The sequence below is a fragment of the Coregonus clupeaformis genome, chromosome 17 (assembly GCF_020615455.1).
Source record: "Coregonus clupeaformis isolate EN_2021a chromosome 17, ASM2061545v1, whole genome shotgun sequence".
Classification (NCBI taxonomy): Eukaryota; Metazoa; Chordata; class Actinopteri; order Salmoniformes; family Salmonidae; genus Coregonus; species Coregonus clupeaformis.
Genome location: NC_059208.1, coordinates 45,709,857 through 45,731,311, shown reverse-complemented (window position 1 = coordinate 45,731,311; position 21,455 = coordinate 45,709,857). Strand labels below are relative to the sequence as shown.

At 43.8% G+C, this 21,455-nt stretch overlaps 1 protein-coding gene across 4 annotated transcripts; it reads right to left on the bottom strand.

The window, feature by feature from the left end:
• Nucleotides 1-30: 30 nt before the first annotated feature.
• On the bottom strand, nt 31-20,926 carry ubp1 (upstream binding protein 1). 4 transcript variants are annotated; one of them, XM_041903467.2, is made up of 17 exons: nt 20,789-20,926; nt 19,942-20,157; nt 17,325-17,482; nt 17,057-17,133; nt 15,667-15,772; nt 15,484-15,590; nt 15,227-15,379; nt 14,987-15,097; nt 14,709-14,816; nt 8,856-8,959; nt 8,718-8,772; nt 8,496-8,589; nt 8,307-8,397; nt 1,563-1,681; nt 800-942; nt 316-367; nt 31-174 (listed from the first exon to the last, which is right to left on the bottom strand). In XM_041903467.2, the coding sequence occupies exons 2-17, from the start codon at nt 20,055-20,057 to the stop codon at nt 137-139; spliced, it is 1,632 nt and encodes a 543-aa protein (XP_041759401.1). In that variant the 5' UTR covers nt 20,058-20,157; nt 20,789-20,926; the 3' UTR covers nt 31-136. The 4 variants fall into 4 exon arrangements, with proteins under 4 accessions (XP_041759401.1, XP_041759398.1, XP_041759399.1 ...); XM_041903464.2 differs by lacking the exon at nt 20,789-20,926 and adding an exon at nt 20,580-20,698; XM_041903465.2 differs by lacking the exon at nt 20,789-20,926 and adding an exon at nt 20,580-20,698 and having other exon boundaries at nt 8,496-8,586.
• Nucleotides 20,927-21,455: the final 529 nt, after the last annotated feature.

Here is a 21,455-nt window from a genome sequence, read left to right as displayed (position 1 = left end):
CAGTTCAGTCCCTAGGTCCGTCTGCCTTACACATAGCAATCTGAACGATAGGAGAGAGTGTGAGGGAGGGAGGCTGCTCTGCTTGTCACGGAGGGAGGAGTGTTGAGTGATGTCATCACACTCACATCCTCCATCGCTACTTCAAAACCAGGTGGAGCCCCTCCCCCGTTTCATCTAGAGAGATAGAGAAAGAAAAAGAAAGGGAAAGAGGTAGTGTTAGCATGGAGGCCAAACAAAGAAAACATAAATAACTAGAAAAGGAAAGTTAGACCAGAAATGTCTCGGGCCAGACACACAGTCAGACTATCAACATACCTTTGAGTGTGCCAATGAGAAAGCAGCTCTCGTCAGGTAAGTTGTAAACCACCTGGGGAACAACATTAAATAACTTCATCATTAAATACTCATTAAAACAAGGGCTGTTACTGTTCATAAATCTTTAATAAAAATAATGTACAAAAAAAGAAAAATATTTTATAACTAAAACACAATGTAATCAGTCATGTGATAAAGAATTAAAACGGGTAGATAACTCCAATAGCTGTGATGCGCAGTCTGTTTGGGGGAGTGATTTGAATGGCACACTTCCTGAGTGAGCTGAAGGGGGACGGGTTAGGGTGGGACACAGCATTGTGTAACAGAGAGGCAGTATGTAAATGTAATGCAAACACCCGATCGACAGATCACTGATGGACAGAGAACATCAGCTCTTCCTGGTCAAAGATAACATTCACACAGGATGTATAGGTGTAGGTATGTGTGTGTGTACCTGTTTTCTCAGCAGTGTGTGTGTGTGTACCTGGTCACTCAGCAGTATGTGTATTCCTGTGGGTCCTTGTCGGTAGACCTGGTTGATCTGTCCCAGTGGAACGCTACACACACACGCCATCTTCCTGATCAACTCAGCCGCCGTCAGCTCCTCCAGGTATAGAGCATGGTACACTGCAGACACACACAACCCCATTAAAACACACACACCCACATTAAAACAGACACACACGCTGATGCTTCTATAATGGAGACACACAGATGAGTATACAGTATATTCCAAATGAGTCCTCCCAGAAAAGGTTGCTTTATCCACTAGGAAACAATTGTGGTCGTATAATGCCAAACTACTATCATAATTCTTTATGAAAAAGGGGAAAGCACACATGAACAGGAATATTTATTTCAGCTTTAGTTCATTTATTTTTTCCACTTTTAAGCCAGCAACATTTCTGGTTATACATATGCTTTCCCCTTTTTCTGAGGAATTATATTCTCTCTCTTTAAAGGGGCACTCTGTAGTTCAAACAATAAGAAAGCAGTCACCCCGCCAGTGTTGGTAAATAGCTGACTGACCATCCATGAGATCAAAACGACAAAGAAACCACAGGAGGCTGCTTAGGGGAGGATGGCTTATAATAAAGTCTGGAATGGAGTGAATGGAATGGTAGCAAACAAATGGAAACCATGTGCTTGATGCGTTCGATACCATCCCATTTATTCCATTCCAGCCATTACTATGAGCTGGTCCACCCCAATTAAGGTGCCACCGGCCGCCTGTGAGACAACCGTACCATATAAGTTAGGCGAGTCACTGTGCTCTCCGTTCTCACTGTCGCAGCGTCTCTCCAGCAAGGGGCTCTCCACATCACACTCCTGACACACATAGATTGTCAACCTGGGACGCACCGACCTGCAAGAATACTTACACGTTATACACACACACACACACACACACATTAAACACAGATAAACAGGAACATAATCGGAGATGCACACATTCACATATCCTGTCTAACAACCTCTCTAGGGTGTTCACCCACTCTGCCCAGGTATCAAACACTCTGCCCAGAGTGGGTGAAAACGCGCTTTGGTGATAATTTCACTTATACATTTTTAAAATACATTTTACCAAGACAAATATGATTATTCATGTTCTGAATCGTTCAGTGGGGTCTTCTTCTAACGTGTCATTGACATTATATGCAAAAAGTCGGATTTCGTAACCTAATACATCCGATAATAAGCACCGAGCTCTTTTGACATAATGGTGCAGGTTTCTCGAACAACTTTTGAGGATTTTACATTTTGTGGTCGTCGTCTTCAAAGTTTTTTCTGTGGGTCGCAAAAAATGCTAAATTAGCATTGTAAATGTAAAATGCTTTGACAGTAAAAAGCTTGGTATACAGTGCATTCGGAAAGTATTCTGACCCCTCATCAATCTACACACAATACCCCATACATGACAAAGCGAAAACATTTATTTTTATTTTTAATTGTGCAACTGTATAAAAAATTTAAAACAGAAATTCCTTATTTACATAAGTATTCAGACCCTTTGCTATGAGACTCGAAATTGAGCTCAGGTGCATCCTGTTTCCATTGATCATCCTTGAGATGTTTCTACAACTTGATTGGAGTCCACCTGTGGTTAATTCAATTGATTGGACATTATTTGGAAAGCACACATCTGTCTATATAAGGTCCCACAGTTGACAGTGCATGTCAGAGCAAAAACCAAGCCATGAGGTCAAAGGAATTGTCCATAGAGCTCAGAGACAGGATCGTGTCGAGGCACAGATCTGGGGAAGGGTACCAAAAAATGTCTGCAGCATTGAAGATCCCCAAGAACACAGTGGCCTCCATCATTCTTACATGGAAGAAGTTTAGAACCACCAAGACTCTTCCTAGAGCTGGCCGCCCGGCCAAACTGAGCAATCAGGGGAGAAGGGCCTTGGTCAGGGAGGTGACCAAGAACCCTATGGCCACTCTGACAGAGCTCCAGAGTTCCTCTGTGGAGATGGGAGAACCTTCCAGAAGGACAACCATCCCTGCAGCACTCCACCAATCAGGCCTTTATGGTAGAGTGGCCAGATGGAAGCCACTCCTCAGTAAAAGGCACATGACAGCCCACTTGGAGTTTGCCAAAAGGCAACTAAAGGACTCTCAGACCATGAGAAACCAGATTCTCTGGTCTGATGAAACCAAGATTGAACTCTTTGGCCCGAATGACAATTGTCACATCTGGAGGAAACCTGGCACCATCCCTACGGTGAAGCATGGTGGTGGCATCATGCTGTGGGGAGTAAAGTACAGAGAGATCCTTGATGAAAACCTGCTCCAGAGCGCTCAGGACCTCAGACTGGGGCGGAGGTTCACCTTCCAACAGGACAACGACCCTAAGCACACAGCTAAGACAACGCAGGAGTGGCTTCAGGACAGTCTCTGAATGTCCTTGAGTGGCCCAGCCAGAGCCCGGACTTGAACCCGATCAAACATCTCTGGAGAGACCTGAAAATAGCTGTGCAGCGACACTCCCAATCCAACCTGACAGAGCTTGAGAGGATCTGCAGACAAGAACGGGGAAAAACTCCCCAAATATAGGTGTGCCAAGCTTGTAGCGTCATACCCAAGAAGACTCAAGGCTGTAATCACTGCCAAAAGGTGCTTCAACAAAGTGCTGAGTAAAGGGTCTGAATACTTATGTAAATGTGATATTTCAGTTTTTTATTTTTAAGAAATTAGCAAAAATGTCTAAACCTGTTTTTGCTTCGTCATTATGGGGTATTGTGTGTAGATTGATGGGGGGGGGGGGACTATTTAATCAATTTGAGAAAAAGCCTGTAACGTAACAAAATGTGGAAAAAGTCAAGGGGTCTGAATACTTTCCGAACACACTGTACGCTGAGTGCTCCGTTGACATTTCAGAGTTTGTTTTTGTGAGAAATCTTTGAAAAAGAACAGGAATTTCGCATTAATATGAAAAGCGTATACTAAAATATGAAAATACTACGCTATATTGTTTTATGTCCTGCGGATTCGAGCCCCCCCCATAAAAAAAAAAAAAAAAAAGTGGTTGTCCCACGGACTATCCTAAGTTGAATGCACCAATTTGTAAGTCGCTCTGGATAAGAGCGTCTGCTAAATGACTTAAATGTAAATGATTTGACCTCAGTTCGAGTTTTCATAATTCTCGCACAGCATCCAGTTTAGCTGACGCAATGCTATTTTCCTGTATTAAAAAAACTATAATATCTGCCTCCATTGTTTTAGTCACCCTAATTTTGGCCATCCTACAAGGGTAAAAACTGCAATAGCTTTTTAACGGATTTGGAGCATTGGTTTTCTTAGAGGAGTACACAATTCAAATATAAGCAATTAACCAAAATGTTGGTTATTTTTGGTTTTTAAACAACTAATTAACCGATGTCCATTCAATTATTTGAATTCCATTTAGTTCGGGTTTTTTTCTGTGAGCACATTGCGCTGCAGTTTCTCTAGAGATAAATCAGATCATGCCCGAGCTGTGCAATGTAGTAGGGAGTTGTAGTTCCAACAGGCCAATGTTCTACATAGATTAGCACAGAAAAGGTGATAATTAACTACAATGATCATAGTTCATTGCGCCCCTCTCACACACCACCCCGTCCCCCAACCCATCTCTCACCCTCCCTCTCACCCCTCCCTCTCTCACCCCTCCCTCTCTCACCCTCCCTCTCTCACCCTCCCCTCCCCCCTCCCTGTCAAAAATTTTATAAATTGATTTGCATGTTAATGAGGGAAATAAGTATTTGACCCCTCTGCAAAACATGACTTAGTACTTGGTGGCAAAACCCTTGTTGGCAATCACAGAGGTCAGACGTTTCTTGTAGTTGGCCACCAGGTTTGCACACATCTCAGGAGGGATTTTGTCCCACTCCTCTTTGCAGATCTTCTCCAAGTCATTAAGGTTTCGAGGCTGACGTTTGGAAACTCGAACCTTCAGCTCCCTCCACAGATTTTCTATGGGATTAAGGTCTGGAGACTGGCTAGGCCACTCCAGGACCTTAATATGCTTCTTCTTGAGCCACTCCTTTGTTGCCTTGGCCGTGTGTTTTGGGTCATTGTCATGCTGGAATACCCATCCACGACCCATTTTCAATGCCCTGGCTGAGGGAAGGAGGTTCTCACCCAAGATTTGACGGTACATGGCCCCGTCCATCGTCCCTTTGATGCAGTGAAGTTGTCCTGTCCCCTTAGCAGAAAAACATCCCCAAAGCATAATGTTTCCACCTCCATGTTTGACGGTGGGGATGGTGTTCTTGGGGTCATAGGCAGCATTCCTCCTCCTCCAAACACGGCGAGTTGAGTTGATGCCAAAGAGCTCGATTTGGGTCTCATCTGACCACAACACTTTCACCCAGTTCTCCTCTGAATCATTCAGATGTTCATTGGCAAACTTCAGACGGGCCTGTATATGTGCTTTCTTGAGCAGGGGGACCTTGCGGGCGCTGCAGGATTTCAGTCCTTCACGGCGTAGTGTGTTACCAATTGTTTTCTTGGTGACTATGGTCCCAGCTGCCTTGAGATCGTGTAGTTCTGGGTTGATTCCTCACTGTTCTCATGATATAATATAATATATATATATATATATATATATATATATATGCCACTTAGCAGACGCTTTTATCCAAAGCGACTTAGTCATGCGTGCATACATTTTTAAGTATGGGTGGCCCCGGGGATCGAACCCACTACCCTGGCGTTACAAGCGCCATGCTCTACCAATTGAGCTACGAAGGACCTGATCATTGCAACTCCACGAGGTGAGATCTTGCATGGAGCCCCAGGCTGAGGGAGATTGACAGTTCTTTTGTGTTTCTTCCATTTGCGAATAATCGTACCAACTGTTGTCACCTTTTCACCAAGCTGCTTGGCGATGGTCTTGTAGCCCATTCCAGCCCTGTGTAGGTCTACAATCTTGTCCCTGACATCCTTGGAGAGCTCTTTGGTCTTGGCCATGGTGGAGAGTTTGGAATCTGATTGATTGATTGCTTCTGTGGACAGGTGTCTTTTATACAGGTAACAAGCTGAGATTAGGAGCACTCCCTTTAAGAGTGTGCTCCTAATCTCAGCTCGTTACCTGTATAAAAGACACCTGGGAGCCAGAAATCTCTGATTGAGAGGGGGTCAAATACTTATTTCCCTCATTAAAATGCTAATCAATTCATACAATTTTTGACATGCGTTTTTCTGGATTTTGTTGTTGTTATTCTGTCTCTCACTGTTCAAATAAACCTACCATTAAAATTATAGACTGATCATTTCTTTGTCAGTGGGCAAACGTACAAAATCAGCAGGGGATCAAATACTTTTTCCCCCTCAATGTACATCTGGCAGGAGGTTAGGAAGTGCAGCTCAGTTTCCACCTCATCTTGTGGGCAGTGTGCACATAGCCTGTCTTCTCTTAAGAGCCAGGTCTGCCTACAGCGGCCTCTCTCAATAGCAAGGCTATGCTCACTGAGTCTGTACATAGTCAAAGCTTTCCTTAATTTTGGGCAGGTATTCTGCCACTGTGTACTCTCTGTTTAGGGCCAAATAGCATTCTAGTTTGCTCAGTTTTTTTGTTTATTCTTTCCAATGTGTCAAGTAATTATCTTTTTGTTTTCTCATGATTTAGTTGGGTCTAATTGTGTTGCTGTCCTGGGGCTCTGTTTGTGAACAGAGCCCCAGGATCAGCTTGCTTAGGGGGCTCTTTTACAGATTCAACTCTCTGTAGGTGATGGCTTTGTTATGGAAGGTTTGGGAATCTCTTACTTTTAGGTGGTTGGAGAATGTAACGGCTCTTTTCTGGATTTTGATAATTAGTGGGTATCGGCCTAATTCTGCTCTGCATGCATTATTTTGTGTTTTACACTGAGGATATTTTTGCAGAATTTGGTGTTTGTCCCATTTTGTGAATTCTTGGTTGGTGAGCAGACCCAATACCTCACAACCATAAAGGGCAATGGGTTATATAGCTGATTCAAGTATTTTTTGCAAGATCCTAATTGGTATGTCGAATTTTATGTTCCTTTTGATGGCGTAGAATGCCCTTCTTGCCTTGTCTCTCAGATCTCTCACAGCCTTGTGGAAGTTACCAGTGGTTATGATGTTTAGGCTGAGGTACGTATAGTTGTTTCTGTGCTCTAGGGCAACAGTGTCTAGATGGAATTTCTATTTGTGGTCCTGGGAACTGGACCTTTTTTGGAAAACCATTATTTTTGTCTTACTGAGATTTACTGTCACGGCCCAGCTCTGTCAGAATCTGTGCAGAAGATGTAGGTGCTGCTGTAGGCCCTACATTTGACTTCAGATTCTAGTAGGGTGAGGCCGGGTGCTGCAGACTGTTCTAGTGCCCTTGCCAATTCGTTGATATATATGTTGAAGAGGGTGGGGCACAAGCTGCATCCCTGTCTCACCCCACGGAACTGTGGAAAGAAATGTTTTTTTTTTTGCCAATTTTAACCGCACACTTGTTATTTGTGTACATGGATTTTATAACGTCGTATGTTTTTCCCCCCAACACCACTTTCCATCAATTTGTATAGCAGACCCTCATGCCAAATTGAGTCAAACGCTTTTTTGAAATCAACAAAGCATGAGAAGACGTTCCCTTTGTTTTGGTTTGTTTGTCAATTACAGTGTGCAGGGTGAATACGTGGTCTGTCGTACGGTAGTTTGGTAAAAAGCCAATTTGACATTTGCTCAGTACATTGTTTTCACTGAGGAAATGTATGAGTCTGCTGTTAATGATAATGCAGAGAATTTTCCCAAGGTTGCTGTTGACGCATATCCCATCGTAGTTAATGTTGTCAAATTTGTCTCCACTTTTGTGGATTGGGGTGATCAGTCCTTGGTTCCAAATATTGGGGAAGATGCCAGAGCTGAGGATGATGTTAAACAGTTTAAGTATAGCCAATTAGATTTTGTGGTCTGTATATTTTATCATTTCATTTAGGATACAATCAATACCACAGGCCTTTTGGGGTTTGGAGGGTTTGTATTTTGTCCTGTAGTTCATTCAATGTAATTGGAGAATCCAGTGGGTTCTGGTAGTCTTTAATAGTTAATTCTAAGATTTGTATTTGATCATGTATATGTTTTTGCTGATTGTTCTTTGTTATAGAGCCAAAACGATTGGAGAAGTGGTTTATCCATACATCTCCGTTTTGGATTGATAACTCTTCGTGTTTGTTTCATGTGTTCCAATTTTCCCAGAAGTGGCTAGATTCTATGAACTTCAATCAAATTGAGCTGATTTCTGACGTGCTGTTCCTTCTTTTTCCGTAGTGTATTTCTGTATTGTTTTAGTGATTCATCATAGTGAAGGCGTAGGCTCAGGTTTTCTAGGTCTCTATGTTTTTGGTTGGATAGATTTCTTTCTTAGATTTCTCTCACACACCCCCCTCTCGCTCGCTCACACACACACCTCTCTCTCTGACACATCCTCCTCTTGCTCTCTCAAACACACACACACAGACCCCTCTAACCCCCCCCACTCTCTCACACACCCTCACCTGGATCTGAGTGTGTAGAAGAGTCTGATTCCATCAGCAGCTCCACAGATCTGAACCAGGTCTTCCCGGGTCAACTTCATTAAGTCACAACCTACACATTACAACAGGTTCACTTTAATAACTCCTACACAATAATCTACACAATGCAAAGAGTGGTGTGTGTGTGTGTGTGTGTGTGTGTGTGTGTACCTGAGAAGTGGGAGAAGAGTCGTGCGTATGTGTTGAAGCGGTTCTTGACAAGCCACTTCTGAGCCTCCTTGATGGTAGCTGTAGGACTGAGCTGCTTTAGAGGGGGAGATAGAGAAAGAGAATAATGTGTGTTGGGGTGGGGGGGGGGTGGGGGGGTAACAATGAATTTCAACAAACCTAAACTGGATTTGAGACACGTCCATGTGTGTGGTGTATACTAACCTCTGTGACAACTTGGCTGACAGGGTCTGTCTGGTGATTGGGTGACGAGGGGCCACTGGAATACAACAGTCATAGTCAGCAATCTCTCACTACGTCCACAGACTTTTCTCAATCTCTCACACACGCACACAGGCCTACCTGTCAGGTACAGAGGAGGCAGTGTATGTGGAGAGAGGTGTGGAGGAGAAGGAGGGGCCAGCTGTCTGGGGAGAGCTGATGTAGGCATCAGGCCACGGAGAACACTGACCAGAGAGGAGAGAGATGTGATTACACTACTAAGCATTACCGTCACCAACTACCAAGCATCAAACAACTCCACATATTATATTAACTTCCTTGACAGGACGATAGAGGATGTTTATATAATATATAGTGCCTTCAGAAAGTATTCACACCCCTTGACGTAACCCACATTTTGTTATGTTACAGCCTGAATTTAAAATTAATTTAATTGAGATTGTGTCACTGGCCTACACACAATACCCCATAATGTCAAAGCGGAATTATGTTTTTAGAAATTAATTACAAATGAAAAGCTGAAATGTCTTGAGTCAATAAGTATTAAACTCCTTTGTTATGGCAAGCCTAAATTAGTTCAGGATTAAACATTTGCTTAACAAGTCACATAATATGTGTGCAATAGTGTTTAACATTATTTTTTAATGACAACCTCATCTCTGTACCTCACACATACAGATAAATGTAAGGTCCCCCAGTCGAGCAGCGAATTTCAAACACAGATTCAACCACAAAGATCAGAGAGGTTGTCCAATGCCTTGCTAAGAAAGGCACCGTTTGGTAGATGGGTTAAAAAAATATATACAGTACCAGTCAAAAGTTGACACACCTACTCATTCAAATGGTTTTTCTTTATTTTTACTATTTTCTACATTGTAGAATAATAGTGAAGACATCAAAACTATGAAATAACACCTATGGAATCATGTAGTAACCAAAAAAGTGTTAAACAAGTCAAAATATATTTGAGATTCTTCAAATAGCCACCCTTTGCCTTGATGACAGCTTGGCAATCTCTCAACCAGCTTCACCTGGAATGCTTAAAAGAGTTCCCACATATGCTTTTCCTTCACTCTGCGGTCCGACTCATCCCAAACCATCTCAATTGGGTTGAGAACATACAAGAAGCCAGAAACATGTTGAGAAAGGATGATGAGAAAACAAACAGAAAGAAAGTGGACTGGTCCACGGGACCTCCGCCATACACCGGTGAACAACATCCACAGGTGTCCGGAGCAGTATTCCCGAAGGAGAGAAAAGGACCCGAAAGAAGCAGGAAGAATCAAACAAAGGGCAGAAACAAAGCCAAACAGATTGGACTGCTATGGAGAGCTAAGGGAGACCTTGGGAAGAATGAAGATGACAAAAGAAGACGACGGGGAATCTCCGGATGAAGATATGACAAATATCGAAGCAACAAACGAACTAATAGGAAGAGAAATATACAAAATGACGAGAAAATTGAGGGAAAAGGAAGAAAGGGAGAGAGAACAGAGCTGGGTTAGACAACAGACTGACAGGGAACTAGAAGAGGAGGAAGAAGGAGCAGCGGCTGAAATATGGGGGGGGGGGCCTGTGACCAAGAAGTAAGGGAGGAAAGAGTGCGGACTAGGAGAACACTGGAAAAAACCTAAAAAATATGAGGGGCAATATCCCATTTTAATAAAAGGTACCCAGGCACATTATGTTCCATGGGGATCGCAGGACCTGGAAGGATTGGTTGCCCATCTGCCAGATTTGCATGATGGGGCAGGAAAATGGATAAGGACCTTTGAGGAACAAACCATGGGGAAACTGCTGGCTGTGGGGGATCTGAAGGCACAGTTGGCAAGGGTGGTAGGAAAGGCAAAAATGGAGGATATACTGGGGAACAGTGACCTGAGGAGAGGAGTGACAGACCCGCAAGGAGACGGGATGGACTTTGACTCACATCGCCTTGAAGTCTCACAAGACCCCAAGTCACTACAAGGGTGGACACTGGGGGAAACGGAGAATCCAGCTGCCTATCTACACGAACAGATGAAACGATGGAGACTGGAAACAGAACGGGGACCCACTAATGACAACTATTTTCCGAAACTCAGTGATAGAGGCCATGCGCCAGCCAGTGAAAAGCAGGCTGGAGGATGTGGTAGGAATAACCTCAAAGTCACACAAAGAATTCTGTGACCATGTGATACATGCAGTAGAAAAACACAGAAAGGATGAACAGAGACTCACAGAACAGGGGAGAGACATTCAGAGAAAGCTGACTCAACTCCAACTGGAAGAGCTGACAAAACAGAGGGAAGAAGAAAATCCAGGCTCCAGTAACAGCACCTATGACTGAGACAGGAATGGTGGCTGCAGTCTCCTCCGGAGGGCCACATCTGATTCCCGCGCCACAGGCTCAAGTGCAACCCACACCACCAGTAGTGAATGTGTATGCACAACAACCCCAGCAATGGAACAATAGACAACAAAAACCTCTGCAAAACAATCAAAAAGGAGGAAACCGGGGCCCACAAGGGAATCTGCTGGGGATACCAACAGCCAGGGCATACCAGACGAAACTGCCCCACAAACCCCTGGCAACAACAGGGGAACAGAAACCAAAGTAATTGGAAACAAACTGGCGGCTGGCAACAAAATCAGAAACAACTCCAAGGTCCTGTGAATCCATGGGCAGGGCCTAATCAGGGGTACTAGGGGTGCCCAGAGAATCCTACAGGGGAGGGTCAGTTTCCAGTGTTATCTACGCGAGCTGATTAAGAACCTATGCTGCAGGTTCAAATAGAAAACAGAGGCACACCCATGATGATCGATACCGGAGCCACTTACACTTGTGTAAGTCCAAATTATGCCTCTCGCCTCCCCATGTCTGGCAAATATGCCAAAACTGTAGGATTCTCGGGATAAACACAGTTAATTCCAATGACAGCTCCAGAATTAGACTGGCTGTTGGCAGAAAAAGGTGGAGTTTGTGTTATGTTTGGGGATGAACGTTGTACCTTCATTCCCAATAATACTGCTCCGGATGGTTCATTCACTGAAGCAATGACTAAGCTCAAAAGGACTACATAAAGAAATTAAGGACAATGCTGGGCATGACGCTCACACTTGGGATTGGATGGACTTAACTTTGGGAAAGTGGGGAGCAATGTTTACAAAAATAGCAATCATGATAGGCATAGCACTTGTAGTAATGGGAATGGTATTTTGTTGTGTACTGCCTTTGTTAAAATCACTCTTGATCCAAACCACAGTAAAGCAAATGACTACAGACAATTGTTAATAATTCACCCAAAGATATACACCCTATTCAGGAAGCTCCAGGACAGTATGTTAATGAATATGGAAAGCCCTGCAATATTAAAGGAGGACCAATGGACTGCCCATTTGGGAATCCTGTGTCTGTATGGTGTTGTCCCTTGGGGTGGATGGGCCTGTCATGGTTACAAAGCTCAACAGCAACAATTGGAGGTTAGCGTAGAGTGAAACCTTCCGGACTTGTACCCAGTACCTGATTGGGCTCCTCGTCCTCATCGTGATGGGTCAGACAATGAGGAAGATACATTGGTCTGAATATTTGTTCTTCTAAAATGTAACCACAGATGGCAAGGCTAAGAATAAGTATATGCATATGCTTACACTCATTATGTTAACTTTTGTTTTATTGGTTGGGACTTATTTAAGTCCCAAAGGGGGGATATGTGGGACATTTTTGGTTAACTACTCTATCTCACTTAGGGGCGGACAACATAAAAACCAATTATATTGATTATGCATGTTGTAGAATGAAATGCCTATATGCCTTAAATGCTTATGGATTAAGAACCAATTAAAGGGTTAAAACAGAGCAGAGACATTTCTTTAGTGCAAATGCTGTGCTTCTGGTAATAGATGGTTCCCTCTAACTCCCTGCAGCTGGTCTGGGTATGTCAATGACATGTGATGGAGATAAAACGTCTTGTTGTAGCTGTGTGGAGATTGGAGTAACAATGGAACTAGTGTTATCACTTGTTTGTGCTTATGATCTGACACACATAGCCACATGCACATAGTCACAAGGAAAAACCATAACCACAAGGTCCTGGGAGGATGGCTGTTGGGGAAGGCTTAAATGTATGTGGTTGAGAATGAGTCACGCCATGACATGTTTAAACCATGTTTAAGTATTGATTGATATGTTTTATAATGTGTTATGAAATGATAAGGGTAAAACAGAATGAACATGATTGATACTTTGTACTTCAGAAGCATGCCTGGATAGTGAATATAGTCAATACAGAGTGTGATTGTTCTTTAACGTACGTATGTATATAATTATTTGAGTCACGCCACCAATATAATGAGATAAGTTAATGAGTTTTTGGTTACTACATGATTCCATTTGTGTTATTTCATAGTTTTGATGTCTTAACTATTATTCTACAATGTAGAAAATAGTAAAAATAAAGAAAAACCCTTGAATAAGTAGGCGTGTCCAAACTTTTGATTGGTAGTGTATATAGATATTGAAAATCACTTTGAGAATGGTGGCGTTATTAATTACACTTTGGATGGTGTATCAATACACCCAATCACTACAAAGATACAGGAGTCCTTCCTAACTCAGTTGAGAGGAAGGAAACTGCTCAGGGATTTCACCATGTGGCCAATGGTGACTTTAAAACAGTTACAGAGTTTAATGGCTATGATAAGAGAAAACTGAGGATGGATCAACAACACTGTAGTTACTCCACAATACTAACCTAAATGACAGAGTGAAAAGAAGGATGCCTGTACAGAATAAAATATTCCAAAGCATGCATCAAGTAAAACTGCTAAAAATGTGGCAGAGAAATGAACATAATGTCCTGAATGCAAAGCGTTATGTTGTTTGGGGCAAATCCAACACAACACATCACTGAGTACCACTCTTCATATTTTCAAGCATTTTGGTGGCTGCATCAGGTTATGGGTATGCTTGTCATCGGCAAGGAACAAGCAGTTATTTTTAGGATAAAAAGAAACAATAGAGCTAAGCACAGACAGAATCCTAAAGAAAAACCTGGTTCAGTCTGCTTTCCAACAGACACTGGGAGACTAATTCATCTTTCAGAAGGACAATAACCTAAAACAAGGCCAAATATACACTGGAGTTGCTTACCAAGACGACGTTGATCGTTCCGGAGTGGCCTAGTTACAGTTTTGACTTAAAATCGGCTTGAAAATCTATGGCAAGACTTGAAAATGGCTGTCTAGCAATGATCAACAACCAACTTGACAGAGCTTGAAGAATTTATAAAAGAATAATATGCTATTATATTGTACAATGCAGGTGTGCAAAGCTCTTTGAAATGTACCCAGAAAGACTCACAGCTGTAATCGCTGCCAAAGGTGATTCTAACATGTATTGACTCCCGGGGGTGAATACTTATGTAAATGAGATATTTCTGTATTTATTTTTCAATACATTTGCAAACATTTCTAAAAACATGTTTTCATTTTGTCATTCTGGGATATTGTGTGTAGATTTTCAATTCAGGCTGTAACACAACAAAATGTGGAATAAGTCAAGGAGTATGAATACTTTCTGAAGGCATTGTAATAGGATATACAGTGCATTCGGAATGTATTCAGACCCCTTGACTTTTTCCACATTTTGTTACATTACAGCCTTATCCTAAAATGGATGAAATGGTTTTTCCCCCCTCATCAATCTACACACAATACCCCATAATGACAAAGCAAAAACAGGTTTATATAAATGTTTGCAAATTTATAAAAAATTAATAACTGAAATATCACATTTACATAAGTATTTACATTAAGTATTTTATTTTGGTATACATTTGCAAACATTACAAAAAAAACTGTTTTCGCTTTGTCATTATGGGATATTGATGTTTTAATCAATTTTAGACTAAGGCTGTAACGTAACAAAATGTGGAAAAAGAGAAGGGATTTGAATACTTTCCGAATGCACTGTATAATATATAGGACGCTTACAGTGCCTCTCTTGGCCAGCGAGTCCCCACAGTCAGCCGGCAGCGTCCGCTTGCTGGACTTCTTCAGCTCATAGTCTCCTGCCTCCTCTATGATGGGCTCCAGCCTCATCTACACACACACAGAGTTTCACATAAACATTCACACTCACAATCTGACCACTAAAAAAACTTGACTACTGATACCGGTAAGTGGACTTTCAATACATGCAAACTCAGTTTAAGTGTATTCTAGTTTTCCAGTCCTGATTAAATGCCATTCAAACCCCCAGACTGACTAACCTCTGATAGTATGGTTGTGTCGTAGGAGGGCTGGTACTTCTCCTTTTCCTGAGACGGTCGTTTCTCCATCTTCTCTCTGTCAGTCTTCTGTTTCCTGTCTGCCCCCTTTGGCTGGGGGGAGGAGAGAGAGCGAGAGAGAGAAAGAGGGAACGCGGAATGTTAAATCAGGTGCAGCCATGTCATCTGCATGTCAAAGTGTTTAAGTGTGATTGACTGTGTTCAGAGAACATGTGTGTGTACCTTGAAGACTTTGATTTGGCAGGAGGCAGAGTGGAGGTGTTCAGTGTACTCTCCGTTGTCTCCCTGTCTGAAAGTGTCGATCTGGATCCTGAAGGGAACTCCCTTCTCCCCTCCATGCTTCCTAGGGGTGAACTCTGTACTGATGCAGTGGACCTACACACACACAGATGGAAAGAATAGAGACAAAGAGGAAAGTCAATGTGACTACAGGGAAGTGTGTGTGTGTGTGTGTGTTTGTGTGGATTGATGTGTGTTACCTGTACAAACACAGAGGCTCTCTTGTTGAGGTCCCAGAGGAATTCGGCAGCGTTGAGCTGAGAGGGGTTGGCCTTCGCCTCCACGATACCCACTGACAGAGGGATGTCTACACACACACACTACAAATTAGCATTACATACAGATACAGAATGAAAAACAAACACACACTTAAGTGTTCTTACCGATATCTAGGAGACGGTCTCCAGGGCGATTCCACTTCCAGCCCTCCAGCTGCTGGTGCTCTGTGTACTGGAGTCTCCTGTCATGGAACACCACCCTAACGATGCTCTACACACACCACACAGTCATGGAACACCACCCTAACGATGCTCTACACACACCACACAGTCATGGAACACCACCCTAACGATGCTCTACACACACCACACAGTCATGGAACACCACCCTAACGATGCTCTACACACACCACACAGTTATGGAACACCACCCTAACGATGCTCTACACACACCACACAGTTATGGAACACCACCCTAACGATGCTCTACACACACCACACAGTTATGGAACACCACCCTAACGATGCTCTACACACACCACACAGTTATGGAACACCACCCTAACGATGCTCTACACACACCACACAGTTATGGAACACCACCCTAACGATGCTCTACACACACCACACAGTTATGGAACACCACCCTAACGATGCTCTACACACACCACACAGTCATGGAACACCACCCTAACGATGCTCTACACACACCACACAGTTATGGAACACCACCCTAACGATGCTCTACACACACCACACAGTTATGGAACACCACCCTAACGATGCTCTACACACACCACACAGTTATGGAACACCACCCTAACGATGCTCTACACACACCACACAGTCATGGAACACCACCCTAACGATGCTCTACACACACCACACAGTTATGGAACACCACCCTAACGATGCTCTACACACACCACACAGTCATGGAACACCACCCTAACGATGCTCTACACACACCACACAGTTATGGAACACCACCCTAACGATGCTCTACACACACCACACAGTTATCAAACACCACCCTAACGATGCTCTACACACACCACACAGTTATCAAACACCACCCTAACGATGCTCTACACACACCACACAGTTATGGAACACCACCCTAACGATGCTCTACACACACCACACAGTTATCAAACACCACCCTAACGATGCTCTACACACACCACACAGTTATGGAACACCACCCTAACGATGCTCTACACACACCACACAGTTATGGAACACCACCCTAACGATGCTCTACACACACCACACAGTTATGGAACACCACCCTAACGATGCTCTACACACACCACACAGTTATGGAACACCACCCTAACGATGCTCTACACACACCACACAGTTATCAAACACCACCCTAACGATGCTCTACACACACCACACAGTTATGGAACACCACCCTAACGATGCTCTACACACACCACACAGTTATCAAACACCACCCTCACAATGCTCTAAAAACCACCGCAACAATCATAACACAACCACAAAGAAACCCCACAAACAGAAAGGCTGAAATCTTAACATTTCTGACCTTGACAGTCTTGTTGTTAATCTCTGGTAACTCTGCCAGCTTTCGGTTGTCCAGCATACGGATCTCATAAGACTGGCCTGAGAGACAGAAGGAGAGACAGAGGGGGTTAAGATGAGGTTTGAGTGATTGTGTATCTCTACTGTTTGAAAACAGACAACATCCCTTCTTGCTATTGGTGGGGAGCTATTAAACATTACCGCGTGAGTGTGTGTTTGTGTACAGCATCGTTAAGGTGGTTTCCCATGACAGGAGTGTGTGAGTAAGTCACCTTGGTTCAGGTAGGTGAGTGTCTCATCGTGTAGTTTGACAGCAGGGGAGGTGGCAGCACAGAGAACGTACTGGAAGGGAGGGTTGAGACTGCTGCTCTCACAGTCTGAAGGAAGACTGGAGTCCTCCTGTTTAAAGATGGGCAAGGCAAGCACATCACTGGAGAGACAAAGAGAGATGGCAGGAGAGAGAAGAGTAAGGGTAAGTAAGACTAAGTAGCCCTGTTGAAACAGTAACAGTTGGAATTGTCCCACTGGAAAATACTTTTCTGTTCTACAACACACGAGCCAGTCTGACATAACCTCCACACACACACTTGGCACCAGCTCCAGACAGACTGTCCTCAGCTCACCCCAATGGATCCTAGCGCTAGGCAGAAGTGTGTGTGTGCCCAGGCAACCAAAGTCTCCCCTATATGCCAAGAAATGTGGAGCATGCTCCCCGGAACAGCTCAGGTTAATTAAGTTCACTTTGAAAAGGTGGTGGGAGTTGGCAGTCTGAATTCAAAGTTCACATAATGCTCTATGGCCAAGTCAAGCTGTAGAACACCTTGGAGTAAAAACTAATAATCTGACAAGATTGGAGAGCTGAACATTTATCACTAAATAGCTTGAATAGCTTCCATTTATAGCAGTGATGTCAGATCAGTGAAAGGGGGAAGACAATATGCATTGAAGGGAGAGAAAGGAGGAGTGAGAAAGGAAACATTTTTGAACTATTGGAACAGACCATAGTGCGAATTACAGGGGGGTCTAAGCCCCCCTGAATGAGAGATGAGTAAAAAATGCAACAAAATGCAACAAAAGTCAAACTTTGAGGTGTCTCTAAAGCTAATTTAAGCACAAAAGATTATTCCAAATTAAACTAACAACTCCACCGCCATGTCATAGCTGGTAGAGCACGGCGCTTGTAAAGCCAAGATAGTGGGTTCGATCCCCGGGACCACCCATACACAAAAATGTATGCACGCATGACTGTAAGTCGCTTTGGATAAAAGCGTCTGCTAAATGGCATATTATTATTATATTATTATAAACAACAACAAAAAAAATCCATGTGGGTGCACTTGTCATCCCGGGAAGATCCCGTATTTCATTTGATATTCTAGTCATTTAGCAGACGCTCTTATCCAGAGCAACTTACAATATTGAGTGCTTATATTTTCATACTTTTTTTACTGGTTCCCTGCGGAAATCGAACCCACAACCCTGGCGTTGCATGCACTATGCTATACCAACTGACCTACAAGTTGGAATTTCATGTGTCCCAACTTTTCTTTCTACAAAAAAGGTCCCTATTGTCAGTAAGACACCAATTAATTAAGGTTACAAGAGTGTAGACCCAATGACAATCGGCAAATGTCATTACACTTTTGGGTGTTTTGTAACAGAGGTCTCATTCCATTAATCAAATGGCGCACATGCAGTTTGGATGCTGGAATTATTTTGCAGTGGATGAACATGCGCATGTAGCCTACTTTTTGAAGTGATTTGTTTGACAATACGATGAAAACGTAATGACTGGCTGTGTTCTTGCCAAAGTAAAAGGTAGGATTTTTAAAAACCGTTAAAACAACATGTCTTTACTGTTAGGCACATAAAAAACTATTGCACGCACAAGCACGTGCACACAAACAAGGTCCCACATTTAAAAAAAAAAAAGAGACCCCCGAATGTCATGGAATAATTCACACTCTGGAACAGACCCCTCTCATTAACACAGCTGCTGCAGACAGTGTCCTGTATTCTCCCTGTCCCACCCTAGCCCAACCCCAATGTCTCCTGCATGGCATGCCAGTCGCAGAGCCGCTGCCCCACTCCACATTGCTGCCAAGGAAACTGCATCTGCTTCCTGACACACGAGGAGCCGGCTCCACTGACAAACTGAGACATTCTGTTCCTACTGAGCACCACAGCTGCTCTCTAAACATGGGAGACACACACACACAGGGAGGATCCTGATAAGACAGCTGACAGTCCTGGGAACTCTTATCCCACAGAAACACAACCTCCTTCACAAAAACACATCTGTGGGGAAAACACACATGCACACTTAGGGCTGTTGCGGTGACACTGAAGTAAGGGGTGTGTGTGTGTGTGTCTTTTCCTGACTGTTCCATAGTGGATGATCTGACTGGTACAGTTACAAACTCCCCTGAGCATCCCAGCTCATTGCTGCCATAGCAACCCCACAGTTCCACCATGTTGTCATCACTCCGAGACATGCCACTGAGCCACCCAGAGAGAGGTGGTGGGGGAGAGCTTATCCCCACTCCCTCCCTGTGCTTAGGGGGTTTATGTTCCCTACATTCTGCCGCTGCCTCTGTCCACTCCCCACACACTCCCCCTTTGTGTCTGGTAGGTATTTAAGCCCTCTGTCCTCCGTGGCAACCTGCTGTGATGGCCCCCTCCATCCCAACACACTCCAAAACAAAGACCAACACGCACACTGACACAATACCACACAGAGGGGATGGGATACCACACACACAAAATGTAATTCCTCCGTATTGGGTAAATCCCAGGGTTTAGGACACAGAGTGGGAACAGTTTGTACCTTCCATCTCATATCCAGACACACTGATATATCTATATTGTATACCAAATGGTCTCTCTAACCTCATACTGTATGCGCCAGCCCCCAGCTCCTGCCCGATGCCCGACAGACTGGCATCGAAGTCGTGTACCAGCCCTGACTCGATGGTGGCATCGTCCATCTTCAGCACCCAGGCCATGGCCCCCAGCTCCTTCTCCTCCGCCTCCAGCCGAAGGGCCGCCAGCTTGCCTCCGGGGAAGGGACCGCAGTTAGCGGGCGAATAAACCGCTGCTGGTGGACTAGAGAAGATTTAAGATAAAGTTAACCAAAGTAGCTAGCTAGGTAGTTGTGTTAGCCACTACTGGCTATCTGCAAGCTACTGGTGGTTGGCTAAGAAGCTTGCTAGTTAGCTGCTATTAGATAACTACTGTAGCTAGCTAATTGAAGATCGAAGAACAGTGAATTGATAGCGCTCCACTAGCCCGATTATATATCGCCATAATTGGCTAGAATATGGCTGACAAGTGAAAGTAGAAATTTGGATTGATGTGAAGCCAACAACCAGACTAACTAGCTAGGTAAAGTTAGCAGATAGACGTTAGCTAGCTAGTTAACAACAGATCCACAACCATTACGACGCGTTGATTACCAGCATGCTAAATAACCCTTTGCTAGCGAAACCCTGCACCACTAGCTACCCAGCTAGCGCTAGTTAGCTCACTTGCGGTCCTCAAAAGTCAATTTCGCCGGCGACATGGCACACCGTCACATCCCAAGCCCAGCCATAGCTAGCCACCTAGTTAGCTAGCAACATTACGTAATTGCAGGGGGGATGTTGTTGACAGTCCACACACAGCATTCACACGCAATGTCCGTCTGAATTAACTAGCTAGCATTAACAGGCTAGTAGCATTAGCAAACTTCACTTGCTTTTGATTCACGGATGTTTGGAATCCTCCTATGCGAAGGTCGTAGCCAGCGCTTCCTGTGCCCTCCGAAATCTCTCTCCTTTTTTCATCGCGGACTTGTGTGACCAGGGCTACAGTTCCCGGCCGGTTAAATAAGACTCTTTAAACATCAGAAGAGTGGCGGTTGTCACAGAAGTAGCAAGCATAAACATGGCTTCTCAACAGACTATGCCCTCACAAAACCAAAAAAAAACTTCCAGCAGCAGGAGATGCCACAAAGTCTCTGGGCCAATCAGAGAGCCGCTCTGGTGCCAAGCGAACCCAGCTCAGCCAATGGGCTCCCTTAGAGCATTCGTCAACCCATCTACGTTATAACACGGATGTGACCAGTTCATACCAGGCACACGCAACCCATCACATACATTGACATAATCATAATACACAAATGCATAATTCAACCGAGACATAAATCAGTGAAAATACTCGGCTACTACAGACTAGCATGTTCACACCCCTCTGCTCCCAGAGAACAGTGTGTTCCTATTATAGAAAAGAGAGGAGTGGATAGATGCAGTGTTGGACCAAGGCCAACAGAAGTGAATTCAGAGGTATTTAGTGGGAATGATTGTAGTGTGTGTGTGAGATTTGGGATGGGGACACAGAGGCTCTTTAGTACACATATGTTGACC